This window comes from Meriones unguiculatus, chromosome 17 (genome assembly GCF_030254825.1).
Source record: "Meriones unguiculatus strain TT.TT164.6M chromosome 17, Bangor_MerUng_6.1, whole genome shotgun sequence".
NCBI classification, from domain to species: domain Eukaryota; kingdom Metazoa; phylum Chordata; class Mammalia; order Rodentia; family Muridae; genus Meriones; species Meriones unguiculatus.
In genome coordinates, this window is record NC_083364.1 from 54,340,196 (window position 1) to 54,352,725 (window position 12,530).

At 41.6% G+C, this 12,530-nt stretch overlaps 1 protein-coding gene across 6 annotated transcripts in view; it reads left to right on the forward strand.

The window, feature by feature from the left end:
* Nucleotides 1–640: 640 nt before the first annotated feature.
* Cblb (Cbl proto-oncogene B) overlaps nt 641–12,530 on the forward strand; it is a 196,226-nt gene continuing 184,336 nt past the window's right edge. For 3 of the 6 annotated variants that reach the window (XM_060370540.1, XM_060370538.1, XM_060370539.1), the window contains exons 1-2: nt 641–784; nt 2,033–2,218. In XM_060370540.1, the coding sequence (XP_060226523.1) occupies nt 2,051–2,218 (168 nt within the window). In that variant the 5' untranslated portion in view covers nt 641–784; nt 2,033–2,050. Of the gene's footprint in view, nt 785–812; nt 1,171–1,222; nt 1,361–1,498; nt 1,617–2,032; nt 2,219–12,530 lie in introns of those variants that run through there. The other 3 variants (XM_060370535.1, XM_060370536.1, XM_060370537.1) reach the window with 3 other exon arrangements.

The window sequence follows — 12,530 nt, forward strand, 5'->3', positions numbered from 1 at the left end:
AAGCAAAATGGGAAACATTTCAGAAATTTAGGAAGTTTTAGTTGGCAACTAGTTTACTCTTCGCCTGTCCTGTGTGAGGTTACCCTTCGTCTCAGAAGCTAGGGTACTGTCGCTCTTTATTTGACAGCCAACAAGGAACACGGTCTTGGACCCATTTGGCTGCTGTCCTGGGTAGCAGAGTTTGGCAGCCCTAGGGAGATGCATTTCTTAAGCCTGGGGCCCGCCCAGAGCCGAGAAGCACCATCCTGGCAGCCTGTACTCTGTTGCTATGAAACAAAGACTAGGAAGGTGAGTGAGGCAGGAAGTCCCGCCTTTTAGCCCCAGTTGGCTTGGACTCCCGCTCGGGGCGCTCACGCCCACCTGCACACCCCTCATTGGTTAGCTCCCCGGCGCCTTGCCGCTTCTTTCCCGGTTCCTTTCCTGGTCCCACTTTTGTTCCAGGCCAGCCTAGGCCCGTTTCCCTACGAGTTGTTCTCCAAGTGGGACGCGGACGAGCGGGCCTTCCTCGGGGGCCATTGTGTACCGTGGAGGACGTGGACCTGGGGGTAGCGCGGGAGGAGAGGATCGTCCCGCCCATTGGCTCCGCCCGCTGTCTGGCAGAGAGCGGGCTCTCGGGATTGGCCCGGCGGCCCGAGGCTCCGCCTTAGCTCCGCCCCGCGCCTTGGTCTCCGGGGATGGCTCAGGGGTGGGGTGGCCAGTGAGTGGTCTCCTCCTCCGGCGGGCGCTGCGGCGGCCTCCCGAGAGTGGCGCGGGACAGCCGGGCGGGCGTGGAGCTGTCTGCACGGTAATTGCCGCGTCCCCGAGCCTCGGTGTCCCGAGATCCCGGCGGCTCCTTCCCCGGAGCGCGCTCTTCGGGCGATTCCACTGAGTCCCCGCCCGAGCCACCCCAGCCAGGGCAGCGTGTGTGTGCTGTGACCCACGATCACGCGTGGCTTGGGACGGCCCGCGGTGACCCGAGCAGAGGAGGGAGCGGGTCGCCCCGAGGTCGATCGCCGCTTGCTGGCCCGGAGCCCTGCAGCTGGGCGCGGGCCATCAGGGAGAGGGGACAGCCCTGGCTTCCAGCTGCTGTCGCCACTGCGGGCCTGAGCCAAGTGGGGATTTAAAGAGCAGTCCCTGGCTGGCCCGGGGCCCGGGAGGGAGCGGACTCAAGCTGATCGCAGCTGGTAGGAGGTGCGTGCGACCGGCGCGGGATCCGCCAGGCTGTGGGACTCCGGAGCCAGGACGGGGTCTTAGGGCTACTTTATCCTCGCTGCGTTCCCGGTCCCTTTCCCAGAGTCCTGAGTGGCTGGGCTGGCGGGAGGCCAGAGCCAGGAAGGGGCACAGGCGTCTTGAAACAAAGCTTTGGATCTCTCGATCCCGGGTAGGCACACTTGGGGCCACCCTAGAAGTGAACTCTGCTGTGCGTGCCCGCCCTCACTGGGTTCTCACCGCTCTTTAAGAAGGGGTTGCTTGTTCGTTTGTTTATTTGGCTCTAGGGAAAAACTACTCACCGCGTTGCTTTAAAGAAGTATTTGTGTGTCCGCGGCTGCTGGCTTTGGCCGGGGGAAATCCAAGTCCTCCGCCTTTGTTGACAACAGACGTGTCCCTTATGTGTGTGCGGAGCACTTTGCGTTTATGTAATAACTTGGCGAAATCTAACGGCTTGAAGGGGGGTTATGTGTGAGGTTCCCAACATGAATTTTAGGGGTTGCAGCTCTCATATTTTGAATCAGGATTACAGCAGAAGGGGGAGAACCTTGTGTTCTCAGCTGTTAAAAGTTGCTTTGTTGGTGGTGGTGAGCTGTGGCTGCGTGGAACACAGCAGCAGGAGGAGGATGCAACTTTAACTTCTCCTATTGAAAGAGCAAACTCGGGTCCTAGCTCCTAACTTGGAGAAGGCAGTTACACAAGGTTTACTAAGAAGTTGAATCAGGGACCCTCAGTTGTATCTCAGAGATGGCGTGGATTACGATTAGTGCCTGTTCACTTCAGTTTCCTGTTGGGGGAAATACTTTCCTACCCAGCTAACTTTTCTTTAAAATTTGCCTTGCAGAAAGGACTTAGATTCCAGATGGCAAATTCCATGAATGGCAGAAATCCAGGTGGTCGAGGAGGAAACCCCCGCAAAGGTCGAATTTTGGGGATTATTGACGCTATCCAGGATGCAGTTGGACCCCCAAAGCAAGCTGCAGCCGACCGCAGGACTGTGGAGAAGACTTGGAAGCTCATGGACAAAGTGGTGAGTTCAGTGTGTGTGTGTCTGGCCCTGTTCCCCCTGAGCGCGGGCTCTCCAGGTTTCGTCTCTACATATGGTTAATAATCATTATTATGACATTCATCTTTTGATTTGTGTTGGGCCGTTTTTCTTCAGCGCTGAGTTTGCAAAAGTTGCACTCTGAGAAAAGATTTTTTTTTTCTTTTAACCCTTTGTCTTGCTTCTTCTGAAGGTCCAGAGTCTCTGGGTATTACCCAGGACATCTAGAGTTTTTACTGTCGTCTACTCTCGGTGGGTGTGTGGGTATGGTAGGGTTTAGAAGTTTGTTTAGTCTTAGGTGGGGTTCCGTTGTTGCTAGCTAACAGAAGGCTGAAAGCAAGCAAGTGGACAAAAGTCTCTGCTGGAGCAAACTTAGGACATCGGCATGTGTGATGTTGGAACATCCACTGTGGACCGTTTGGTGAGGAAGCAGTATTTCAGAGTTTCCATTTTTATCAGTGTCCGCTCATCTTTTCAAGATCTTTGTGTGCGTGGGTGTTTGTTTGTTTGTTTGTTTGCTTCATTTACTATTCACGGTATCATTACAGTTTCTTTTCCTCTAATATTCCATTTTGAAGCAGGGAACCTTTTTGCTTGTACCTTGTTTATTGTGAAAGGAAACCATATGTTGGAGGTTGTGTGCGACTGAGAGTGTCAGAAAGTTCTGTGGTTTTTCTTCATGCTTTTAGATGAACTCTAGTTTCACAAGAAGAAACCAAACTGGATGTCAGTTCTCAGAAGAGTCCAGTTAAAAGGGCAGTGCGAGCCCCTTAGGGGGCCCTACTGTACAGCTCGCTGTCTGAGGAGGCTTGTGGGACAAACATGATGGCTCACTGCTCTTCCCAGATTTTATCCTTTTGAAGCAGTTGACTATGCTGCATTTTAGATATTTACAAAACTAAGGATGAGCCAAAGCTTGTTTGAAGTCCTATGGTGGCATTCACCTTGGCTTTGGTTTGCTACTAAAGACAAAATTGGCTACAACAAAACCACTGAGTAGTAGTAACAATCCTGGGAGGTGACACTGTTTGCTTTATTTTCATGTATCCTTATGGAGGCTGGAGCTAACTAAACTGTGGGCTTGGCATTGGATGGCCACTGTTGTCAAATGCAGCACCAGAATATATTTTTCACCAGGTGAGTGGCCTTAGTTTTTGGCCTTCAGTGTGACCCATTTAAGCTTCTGCCAATTTTTTCAAATTGTTATATTAAAGTGCTCCAGACGGAATGATGTCATGATGTCAGAACATTGTAACTTGCTGCTTGGGGTCAGTTTTTGGTTTTAATGAAGAATGAAGAATATGCAGTTGGAAAAACTGCATCTTTCTGGCAAGAACAGTATGAGCCATTTTTGCTTTTCTACAGAGTACGTGTTTGAAGGTCACCCTTATTGCCTGAGTCATTAGTTGGTAGTAGGAGAAGAAATTCAAGGTTTGTTCCAGTTTATCTGTTGCATAAGTGAATAACAAATGGGTCCGATTTCACAAGAGATGGTCTGTCCACATCATTCCTTGAGATGGCTGGCATTTGTGTATTTGTGATTGAGGGCTAGAACATAAAATATAAAAAAAGATTTATATAAGGAAGTGGTGAGCAAAAGTTATGTCAAGCCATTAGGGAAATAGTAAAAGAAGTGGTATGCATAATTTTGCTGTGTAACTGCTTGTTAGCCTACACATTAACTGCTTCTAATTATTTCACCAGGAGTTATAGTAAATGGATGGTTATTTGACAGTTAAACACCTGCCATTGTCTATCATCTCTTTTGTGGGTTTAAACTTAGCTTCTGTAGTTGAGTTTGACACACAAGAACTCTCTTACCCCAAGTCTGTACTTAGTGGGATGTGGATGCCAATGTTGGCAAAGTTGCAGCAATATGGCTTTCCCTATTCATCTTCATTATTTGTCATAGATGACAATGCAAATGCATCTGTGGCTTTGTGGAGAAAACTCACATTTGTCATGAGAGTTTGCTACATTTCCTTCTACTCTTAACACACACTACGAGAAGGACACTGAACATTAATTATATTATTAATTGGCAACATGTTATTGAAGGTTGCAGTGCAGAAGAAGTCTTCCCAGCACGGGTTCATCTCCACAGTGATGAAGGAAGCGGCTCATACTATCATCAGCATTACTGATGATTCTTCAGGAACTTTATTGCTGGTACAGACATATTACCTTTTGATGAATGTTTTGGCTTTTGAGAAGCAGCTACAATGGTGTAAATTTACTTTGTGTCTACAGAACTGAGGCTTTGAGGTCTAAGAGGTTGTTAAGCAAAAGTCAGGTTTAAGTGTGAAGTTGTACAGTTTTCTTTATGAAGCCCCTTGTCTTGAGGAGGTCTTCATAGTGTTGCCTTCAAGTAACTACTAACTTGTTTTAGAGGGGGCAATGATGCTTTGGGCAGTAAGTGAATAGCTTTTTCATTTCTTGCTCTCTAGAACTTAAGATGCTCAACTGAGACTTCAGACTTCAGTTGCAACAAATTGTTCTGTTTTCCCAGAGCAAGCATTCTTTCCAAGGTCACCAAGTATGAGAGAAAGCAATTGCTCCTGTGTTCTTTGCAAGATGTGTAATGTTTTGTAATCAGTAACACAGAGTTCACATAGTGCATGAACTGAGAAAGTGACCAGTGGCAGAGCCAAAGGCATCCCATTTAGATAGTTTTCTGGTCTTAGCTCTTCCTATCAGTTTAAGAGCCTCAAACCATCAGGTCATTGGATGTCTCATTGATAACACTGGCAGAACTATTCTTGAGTACACATTTAGGTTTAAATACACACAAAATCAAATGAGGAGTTTGTTCCAAAATTGTTAAAGCATGGTTTCCTAAACACTTAATAAACACTTACTGAGAGTCCATTGTGTGTTACAAAGTGATTATTACTGGGGGAGACTAAGTGAGACATAGCCCTATCTTTGGCCTGTAAACCAAGAGGACAGTATCTGAGGTGGACATTAGTTGGTAATTGCCATGGGGTATAAAAAGGGCTGGGGTATGGGCTTGAACAAACCACAGTGGAGGCATGGTAGAGGATCTTCCCTTGTTCTAGACACTGGATTTCTGTCTGGATTCTGCTGCCCCAGCCTTTTAGGAACAACATTATTGTACTCGGGTTGGAAATGCTGAAGCGAGGTTAAGGAAATGGTTGCTAATCGGTGTGGTTGGAGTCATAATTTATTAATGTGAGGTTCCTGAGTGTGGTTTGCAGAGAGTCTGAGCCAGGTGATGGAAAACAGAAAAAAACATTTTCCTTCTAATAGATGCTAAATGCACTGAGTGTACATGGATGGCTGGGAATTTAGAAAATAATTAATTGATGATAAAGAGCAAAGCAAGCTGAGGACCCGCCTATGCTTTTCTCTTGCTGCCCCGGCCATTTATTTGAAGTTACCTTGGTATATAAGTGTTAAAAGCACTTAGAAAGTGATGATACCACCTAGCATTTCCCTGCCTTTTACCCACACTACACCACTTAGATTTGAAAGAATTTATTCTCTCTGTGTACAATTTCACCAGAATGAAATTTAAAGTTTGTCAATCAATGATGCATAAGTTATACATATAAATATTTAAAAAATAATATTACTTCTTAAAAGTTGGACTTCTTAAAAGTTTATCATGCGTCTGAGAAAGATTCTACACGATTGAAAATAGAGTTCCCCTTCCCTGACCGGTACTGGCTGCTAGAGCTACATTGAGCAGCTGTGCTGCTCAGGCCTGAGTTATTCCCTAGGGTATTTCTGACTGAATTTTCTTTTTCTGTATTCTTTGGAGACAAGGTCACTGTAAATTGTCCAGATTGTTTTTGAACTCACTCTTGTAGCCAAGCTAGGCCTTGAACTTGTGGTCCTTCTGCCTCAGCCTCCAGAGTAGCTGAGATTATAGACCTGTATCATCAGCCAAGAAAGTTTGGATGTTACTTCTGTCTTTGATAAAGGGAATAACATTGATTTGAATTCTCTCTCTCTCTCACTCTCTCTCTCTCTCTCTCTGTGTGTGTGTGTGTGTGTGTTTTCTCTTGAAGTCATTCATTAGTAGAATTCTAAGCCCTATTAAATCTTGCTTGGGTATAACAACACATTAGTCGTTTGGGCAGTTTTGCTTATCACTGAGTTAGATTTTGAATTTGTGCTGACATAATAGGTATGCTTCTAAAGATTGCTACTAGTAACACCTAGGAAAATTTACTGAAGTGAAAGTTTTAAAGAGAATCTGTCAAGAGTTAATTGGCCTATTGCTATAATGGAAAGGAGACATAATGGAAATTTTAGTTGGTTAATCATTTTTTATCTCTTAAAATATTTTAACATTTAGATTTCACCTTCTTTCAAAAGTTGATTATATGCTGTCAATTTCCTTACCTTCTTCTCCCCACCCCCCAATTGTCACTCTGTACAGACATCATTTTTAGATACTATCACATAGTATATTAAATAAGTGCTATGACATGGTGTAAATTGTGTACTAGTATGGAGGTGACTTGTTTGCTGGAGGTGAGAAATTGTGTTCTAGTTTGAACTCGTGGACTGTAAAGCTTATTTGTGTGAAGGAGTGAAGAGAGATTGTTGAGTAAGAGAGTGTGAAGTAAAAGAGGATGACAAAACTTTTGATATTAAAAAAATGGATTCCAGTTATTTGGTTGGCATATAAAATAAAAATTCTGCTCATGGAGAGAAAGAAAAAAAGGCTCATCTTTTATATTCCAGCTGACTCTGAAGTTGGATTAATGCAAAAGATGATTAGGGGGAGGAATTAAAGCAATTTAAGAAAGTATAGAGACCTCCTCTAGAGACCTGACAGTTGCCTTAGCATGTTGCAAAAGTGGAAGGCTTTTGGAAGAAAACTACAGGTCTCGGAGAGTCTTGAGGGTTGAAGAATGAAAGAGAAAGTGAAGTGAAAGTGACTTGAGGTTTTCAACCTGGTTGCCTCTGAAGGCAGTGGAGCCCCTAATGAGATGGGGCACCGGAAGGGGAAGGCCGAGCTTTAGTGTTGGTATGTTTGTTTGCTTTGTGTTCAGTATCATCTACAAGACAGAAACTGATTTTGAAGTTAGAAAGTTGGTTTTATAGTTCAGAGGGAATTTGAAACCAGCGGTATATATTTGGTAGAGGTGTTCCTAGGCATAGCACGTCAAGCTGTAGCACCATAAAGGAGTTCTGATGCAGAGCAGTAGAGTCAGAGACAAAGGCAGAAAATCAGTTCTTGGGAGTATGATGGGTATTTTATTTAGAGGTAGTAAAGGGAAGAGAGTCTTGGCATAGACTAGGAATGGAAAGGTAGATAAAGAACAGTTGAGTATTGATTCCTGGATACAGAATGTCAAGAGGATTCCTTCACATTCTTACAAAGGCAAATTTAAACAGGGTAAAACTTAGGAAGTCATTGGATTTCCTAATCAGGAGCTATTGTTGACTTTGGCACATTAATTTTACTTGTGATGGGGCCAGATTAGGATGTGTAAGGAGATTATTTAGTGGTTCACTGTAATAATAGACAAAAAGAAAGCTGTGATAGCTTTAGGGTTTATTGAGGGTTGAACTAGTTTTATAGTGTGTGAGTGTGTGTGTGTGTCCATCTATGCATGAGCAAGACAGAAACAGAGCAACATCTAAGATGTACAAGTGGAAGGAATAACTGAAGGCAGTCTAGATTACAACGTGGACGGGGAAAGCTACATAGAAGCTACTGGAAGGGTGCTTAACCTTGGCAGATAGCTATAGTTTCCATGTAGGCAAGAGGGAAGTGAGGCACATGCAAGGAAGTTTTGAGTGAATGTATATATTTCCTGTTGGGTTACCAGGAAGTAGTTTATGATAATATTTACAACGTCTGTGTCTCTTATGTTAGGACAGTGGTGCACACTGCTGTAGAGTGTTCTTTCTCTTACAGGATGTAAGTAAAAAAAAAAAAAAGATGTTTACTATTTATATTGGATACTACTAAACTCTTCTCCAAATTTTATATTCAGTTTTGGGGAGATTCATTCAATAATTATATGAATATCTGATATGTATATATTTTCTTCTGAGATATTTTAACGCCCTCCCTTATATCCTCTTCTATCAAACACTTGGTGGAACCTTTCTTTATATAAAGTGAGGAAAACAGATATGTTCTCCAGAAAATGAATACACAATGAATACTTTAACTATAAGGAGTTGTTTCATAAGTGGTACTTTTAATATTAGCCTCCTTAAAATACTGTCAATGTAAAACATAATGGGATTAAACTTCTCTAAATCCCACTATCACCTGTCTTAAGCTCATGGCCAATTTTATATGCTAGCTTTATTCTGTCTAATATTTTGTGAAGAATGCTGTATTATTTTGTACTTACTATGTAATATGCAAGTTTTTACATGTGGTTTATTCTTTTATATGTTTTTGAAGTTCCTGAATTAAGATGGAAAGAACCTAAAGACATTCAGATGCCATTTATTCCAGTGACATTCATATAACTGGAGTAAGAAACCTCTGATAATGTTTAGAGAACCAGGGCAAGCAAGGCTTTCATTTTAAAGACAGTATTCAGTCTATGAAATACAAGATATGCAATTGGTATGTTCTTTCTTTGGGAAGCCCATCTTTCCTGCTCCTGGCTTTACTCATTATTTGTGTAAAACTGATTTGTTATTTGTGTAGAACTGATTTCTCCTATCCACTTTGGATGTACATGGTTGTCCTTCCTTGTTCAGCTTATGTTTTGTCGGTCATGTTGCTGAGACTTTACAGGCCTAGCTTTTCATGTTATTAGGAGACACAATCACTCAGCAAAGTGCCTACTCCTCTGACTCTTACAGTCTTTCTGCCCTCTCTTCAGCAATGTTCCCTAAGTCTTAGGTGTAGGATGGTTTTAGGCATGTAGACATTGGGACTTGTCCAGTGACAAATGCTCAGCCCTGAAAACATACATACATACAGTACTGTATGGACTCAGCAGATTGTATTTATGAATATATATGTGCATATATATGTACATTCATGTATATGATATGCAGATATATGTATGCATACAATAACAACTAAGAAAAAAGAACTTATGAATTGGAAGTAGCATGGGGAGGCTATAAGGGGGAATTTGGAGGGAGGAAAGGGAAAGGAAAAGTGTTGTAATTAACATACTACCTAAGAGAGGGAGATACATGGGTTTTGGGGTTTAGCTCAGTGGTAGTAGAACGTGAGCTCAGCCTGAGATCTTACGTTACTTGGTTCAGTATCATTGAATGTTCCATGAAATGAAGTATGTTTTGGAATGAAAGTTCTTTACAGTATAGACACAGTTCCTTACCACTGATACTTTCATTTGGTTCTGTAAAATTTCTTTTATTGGGTTAGGAGCTGGTTTTAACCTTATTTGCAAGGTATGTTAGCTGATCTAAAACTTCTTTATTACTTTTGGCTGGAAATTTTCTTTAAGACACAGCCAAAAAACTTTAAATATAACACTCCAAGAGTAATTAATAGCTTGAAATTTTCATAGCAGTATTAAATTCTATTTTTATGTTTGTGCTTTTGCTCTGATATAGTTGAAAATGTATAATTATATGATTACATTTGCCTATGTTTATTGAAATACCAATATGTATATGAAAAACAATAATTTTATGTATTTGAATAAACGGACTATATGAACACAGAGTCTCCATCAACATCTTTTAATATAATTAAATACAAGTGTCGGTTTTGTATTAAGAAGATGCAAGATTTTCTGATCCTTAAGTCAGTCATCTGGGTACCGAGGATTAATTCTTAACAGGCTGCATTTCCATGTTTTAATGCTGTCATGTCACAGTGAGAAAGTTGCCTTTGGTGATTTTCAAGGTTTTTAAAGATTTCCCTTTAGAACTCCAAAACTCCTTGGTTCAGTGATGAAATTTTCAACCTTTTTTGAAACCTGATTTTTTTTTTCTGATTAAAAAGAAAAGTGATCATGTTGACCGATTCTTTTAATTATCAGTCTGAGCCTTAAAATACCCTTCATTGCACAGTATAACATGGCTTTATTTTCTGCTTGGGCGCCAGCTCTCATTGTAGGATGCAGCTCAGATACTTCTACAAGAACACTAACCTCGTGGTAAGCTTCATTTTTTTCCCCTTAATACACTGTTTTTAGAAAGGCTATTTTTCTTCCCCTGCCTCTGCAGGTTTTTTTTTTTTTTTCCACAAAGCAAGCACTCAATAAATATTTATTGAATGGAATTGAATTTGACCTGCTTAGAAGTCATAGTCCTGGGGTAGGATTATTCATTTTGGCCAGGAGTGGCCATAAATCACAGAGTTTAGTAGTAATCCCACTGATGAAGTGCACACTCAAAGGCATGCTGCAGCTCAGCTTCATCAGTTCTGCTTTGTCCTGTGCTAACTCTGAAACAAGAGTAGCTTGCAGGGTCCTGCTACCCCAGCTCAGCCCAGCGTCTTTCAGGTCTTCTGAATTGTATGCCAACAGCCGCCCTGCACCCTTACTCCTCCTTTAGCACACCTGCATGAACCCCTTTCTTTATGCAGGTGTCTCTTAAGCCTTTACATAATGATTTAGCTGGAATATTCCTTTCTGAAAATGTAGGCATGCTTTTCTTGATACTCTTGTGAATGTGACTTTGCTGCTGGTTTTCTCCTCTTAGAGCCTGGAAGGGCCCTCACCACAGTTCTAAATTTTGTGATTCTTTCTTATACCCCTAACCATTCCCAGTAGACACTCCATGAGGACAGGTCTGTGACTTACTCCTTTGTCTTCCTTCTGCCTGAACAATGCCTGGTGTGTATATTACTTTTCTTGAATTAACAAATGGGCCATGAAGTTCATGTAAATCTGCAAAGGGAATAAAATAAAAATGGAAATGAGTTTAGAAAGGAATCATTAATTATATGCCTAATTCTAATTAAATTGTAGTATAGCCAGGAAGAAGAGGAGCCCGAGATTAAGAAGATGCAAGCCCTTGTGTTGGATTAATGGTTTTTTAACTGTCCCTTAATCATTGTAGTTCTTAGCATTTTAAATCCGGAAATGAATGGATTGGATGAGATCTTTTCTAAGATCCCTTCAAGCAAGAATCACATTGCTCCTAAGTTAATTATATAGAAAGAGGTCTTGTTTGCCAGACTCCTTAAGGCAGGAAGTATGTTCTGCTCATCCATAATTTCCTGGCACATAGCTCAGAACCTGGTGTATGGGAGTTACCCGGAGAGCTTTGTCCTTTAATCAAGCAGTGTGTTTCCACATGAAATTATAATTAAAAAAAAAAAAAGCAAGTGAGAAAAATGTCAAGTAGAGATGATGGTGAGTTAGATATCCACAATACTTATAAGTATCTATGAAAGAGCCTGGAATGTCTAAAAAACTATGTGATGTTTTTCAGTAAGTTGTTAACAAATTAACCAATAGAACAAATGAATTTGAAGCTGCCCTCTGTACGAGTTAATAATTCATCAGTCTGTGACGTTTTACAAGGACATGTTGCTAAAACTGAGCTGTGTCCAGCCTAAGAGATTGGTGGTATTTTTGAAACTCACCTGTGCTCAGGCTATCTCTTTGTTTCAAGGACTGAAGAACTGGAGCTGAAAAGATGGCTCAGTGGGTAGAGACACTTGCAGCCAAGCCTGTGACCTAAAGTTTCTTCCTCTTCTCACATGGTGGAAAAAGAGAACTAGTTCTATCAAGTCATCCTCTTACTTCCAGACATGCTCACATGTACACACACACACACACACACACACACACACACACACCTTTTCCTTTGTTTGTGTAAGCTCTGTCAGCCCTTTTCACTATATAAGAACTTGGTATTATTTAATCAGCGAGATTCTATCTGGCCCTTGCCTAGAAATCTCTTGAGGATGAAAGCAGTATTCTTCGTTTAAATCAAACTCTTATCTCTGGAGAGTTAATTGTATACTTATAGAAGTCAATTAAGAAAATTAAGCAAATTACACAGTCAAACCATTTATATGGAGTATGTGCGTATGTATGTCTGTGCGTGGTGGTTCTGTCATTAAAGGCTAGGCTCACAATTTAAAAGCCGAAAGTGTGTGTGTGTGTGTGTGTGTGTGTGTGTGCTGATTCTTTTAATCAATTGAACCTGTTTATTACCTGTTCATGTATTGCTTGTATACTATGTGCTAAAATCCTCTGGCTAAGAACTGTGTACACAGTGGGAGAAATTAGGATAATGCAACAGGTCATGGTAAGAATTAGTGTTAAAGGTCGGTGCCTGACAGTTTAAGCCAGCATTCTTTTTGTTGTTGTTGTTGTTCCTTTTTTTTTTTTAACAACAACAACAAAATACATAA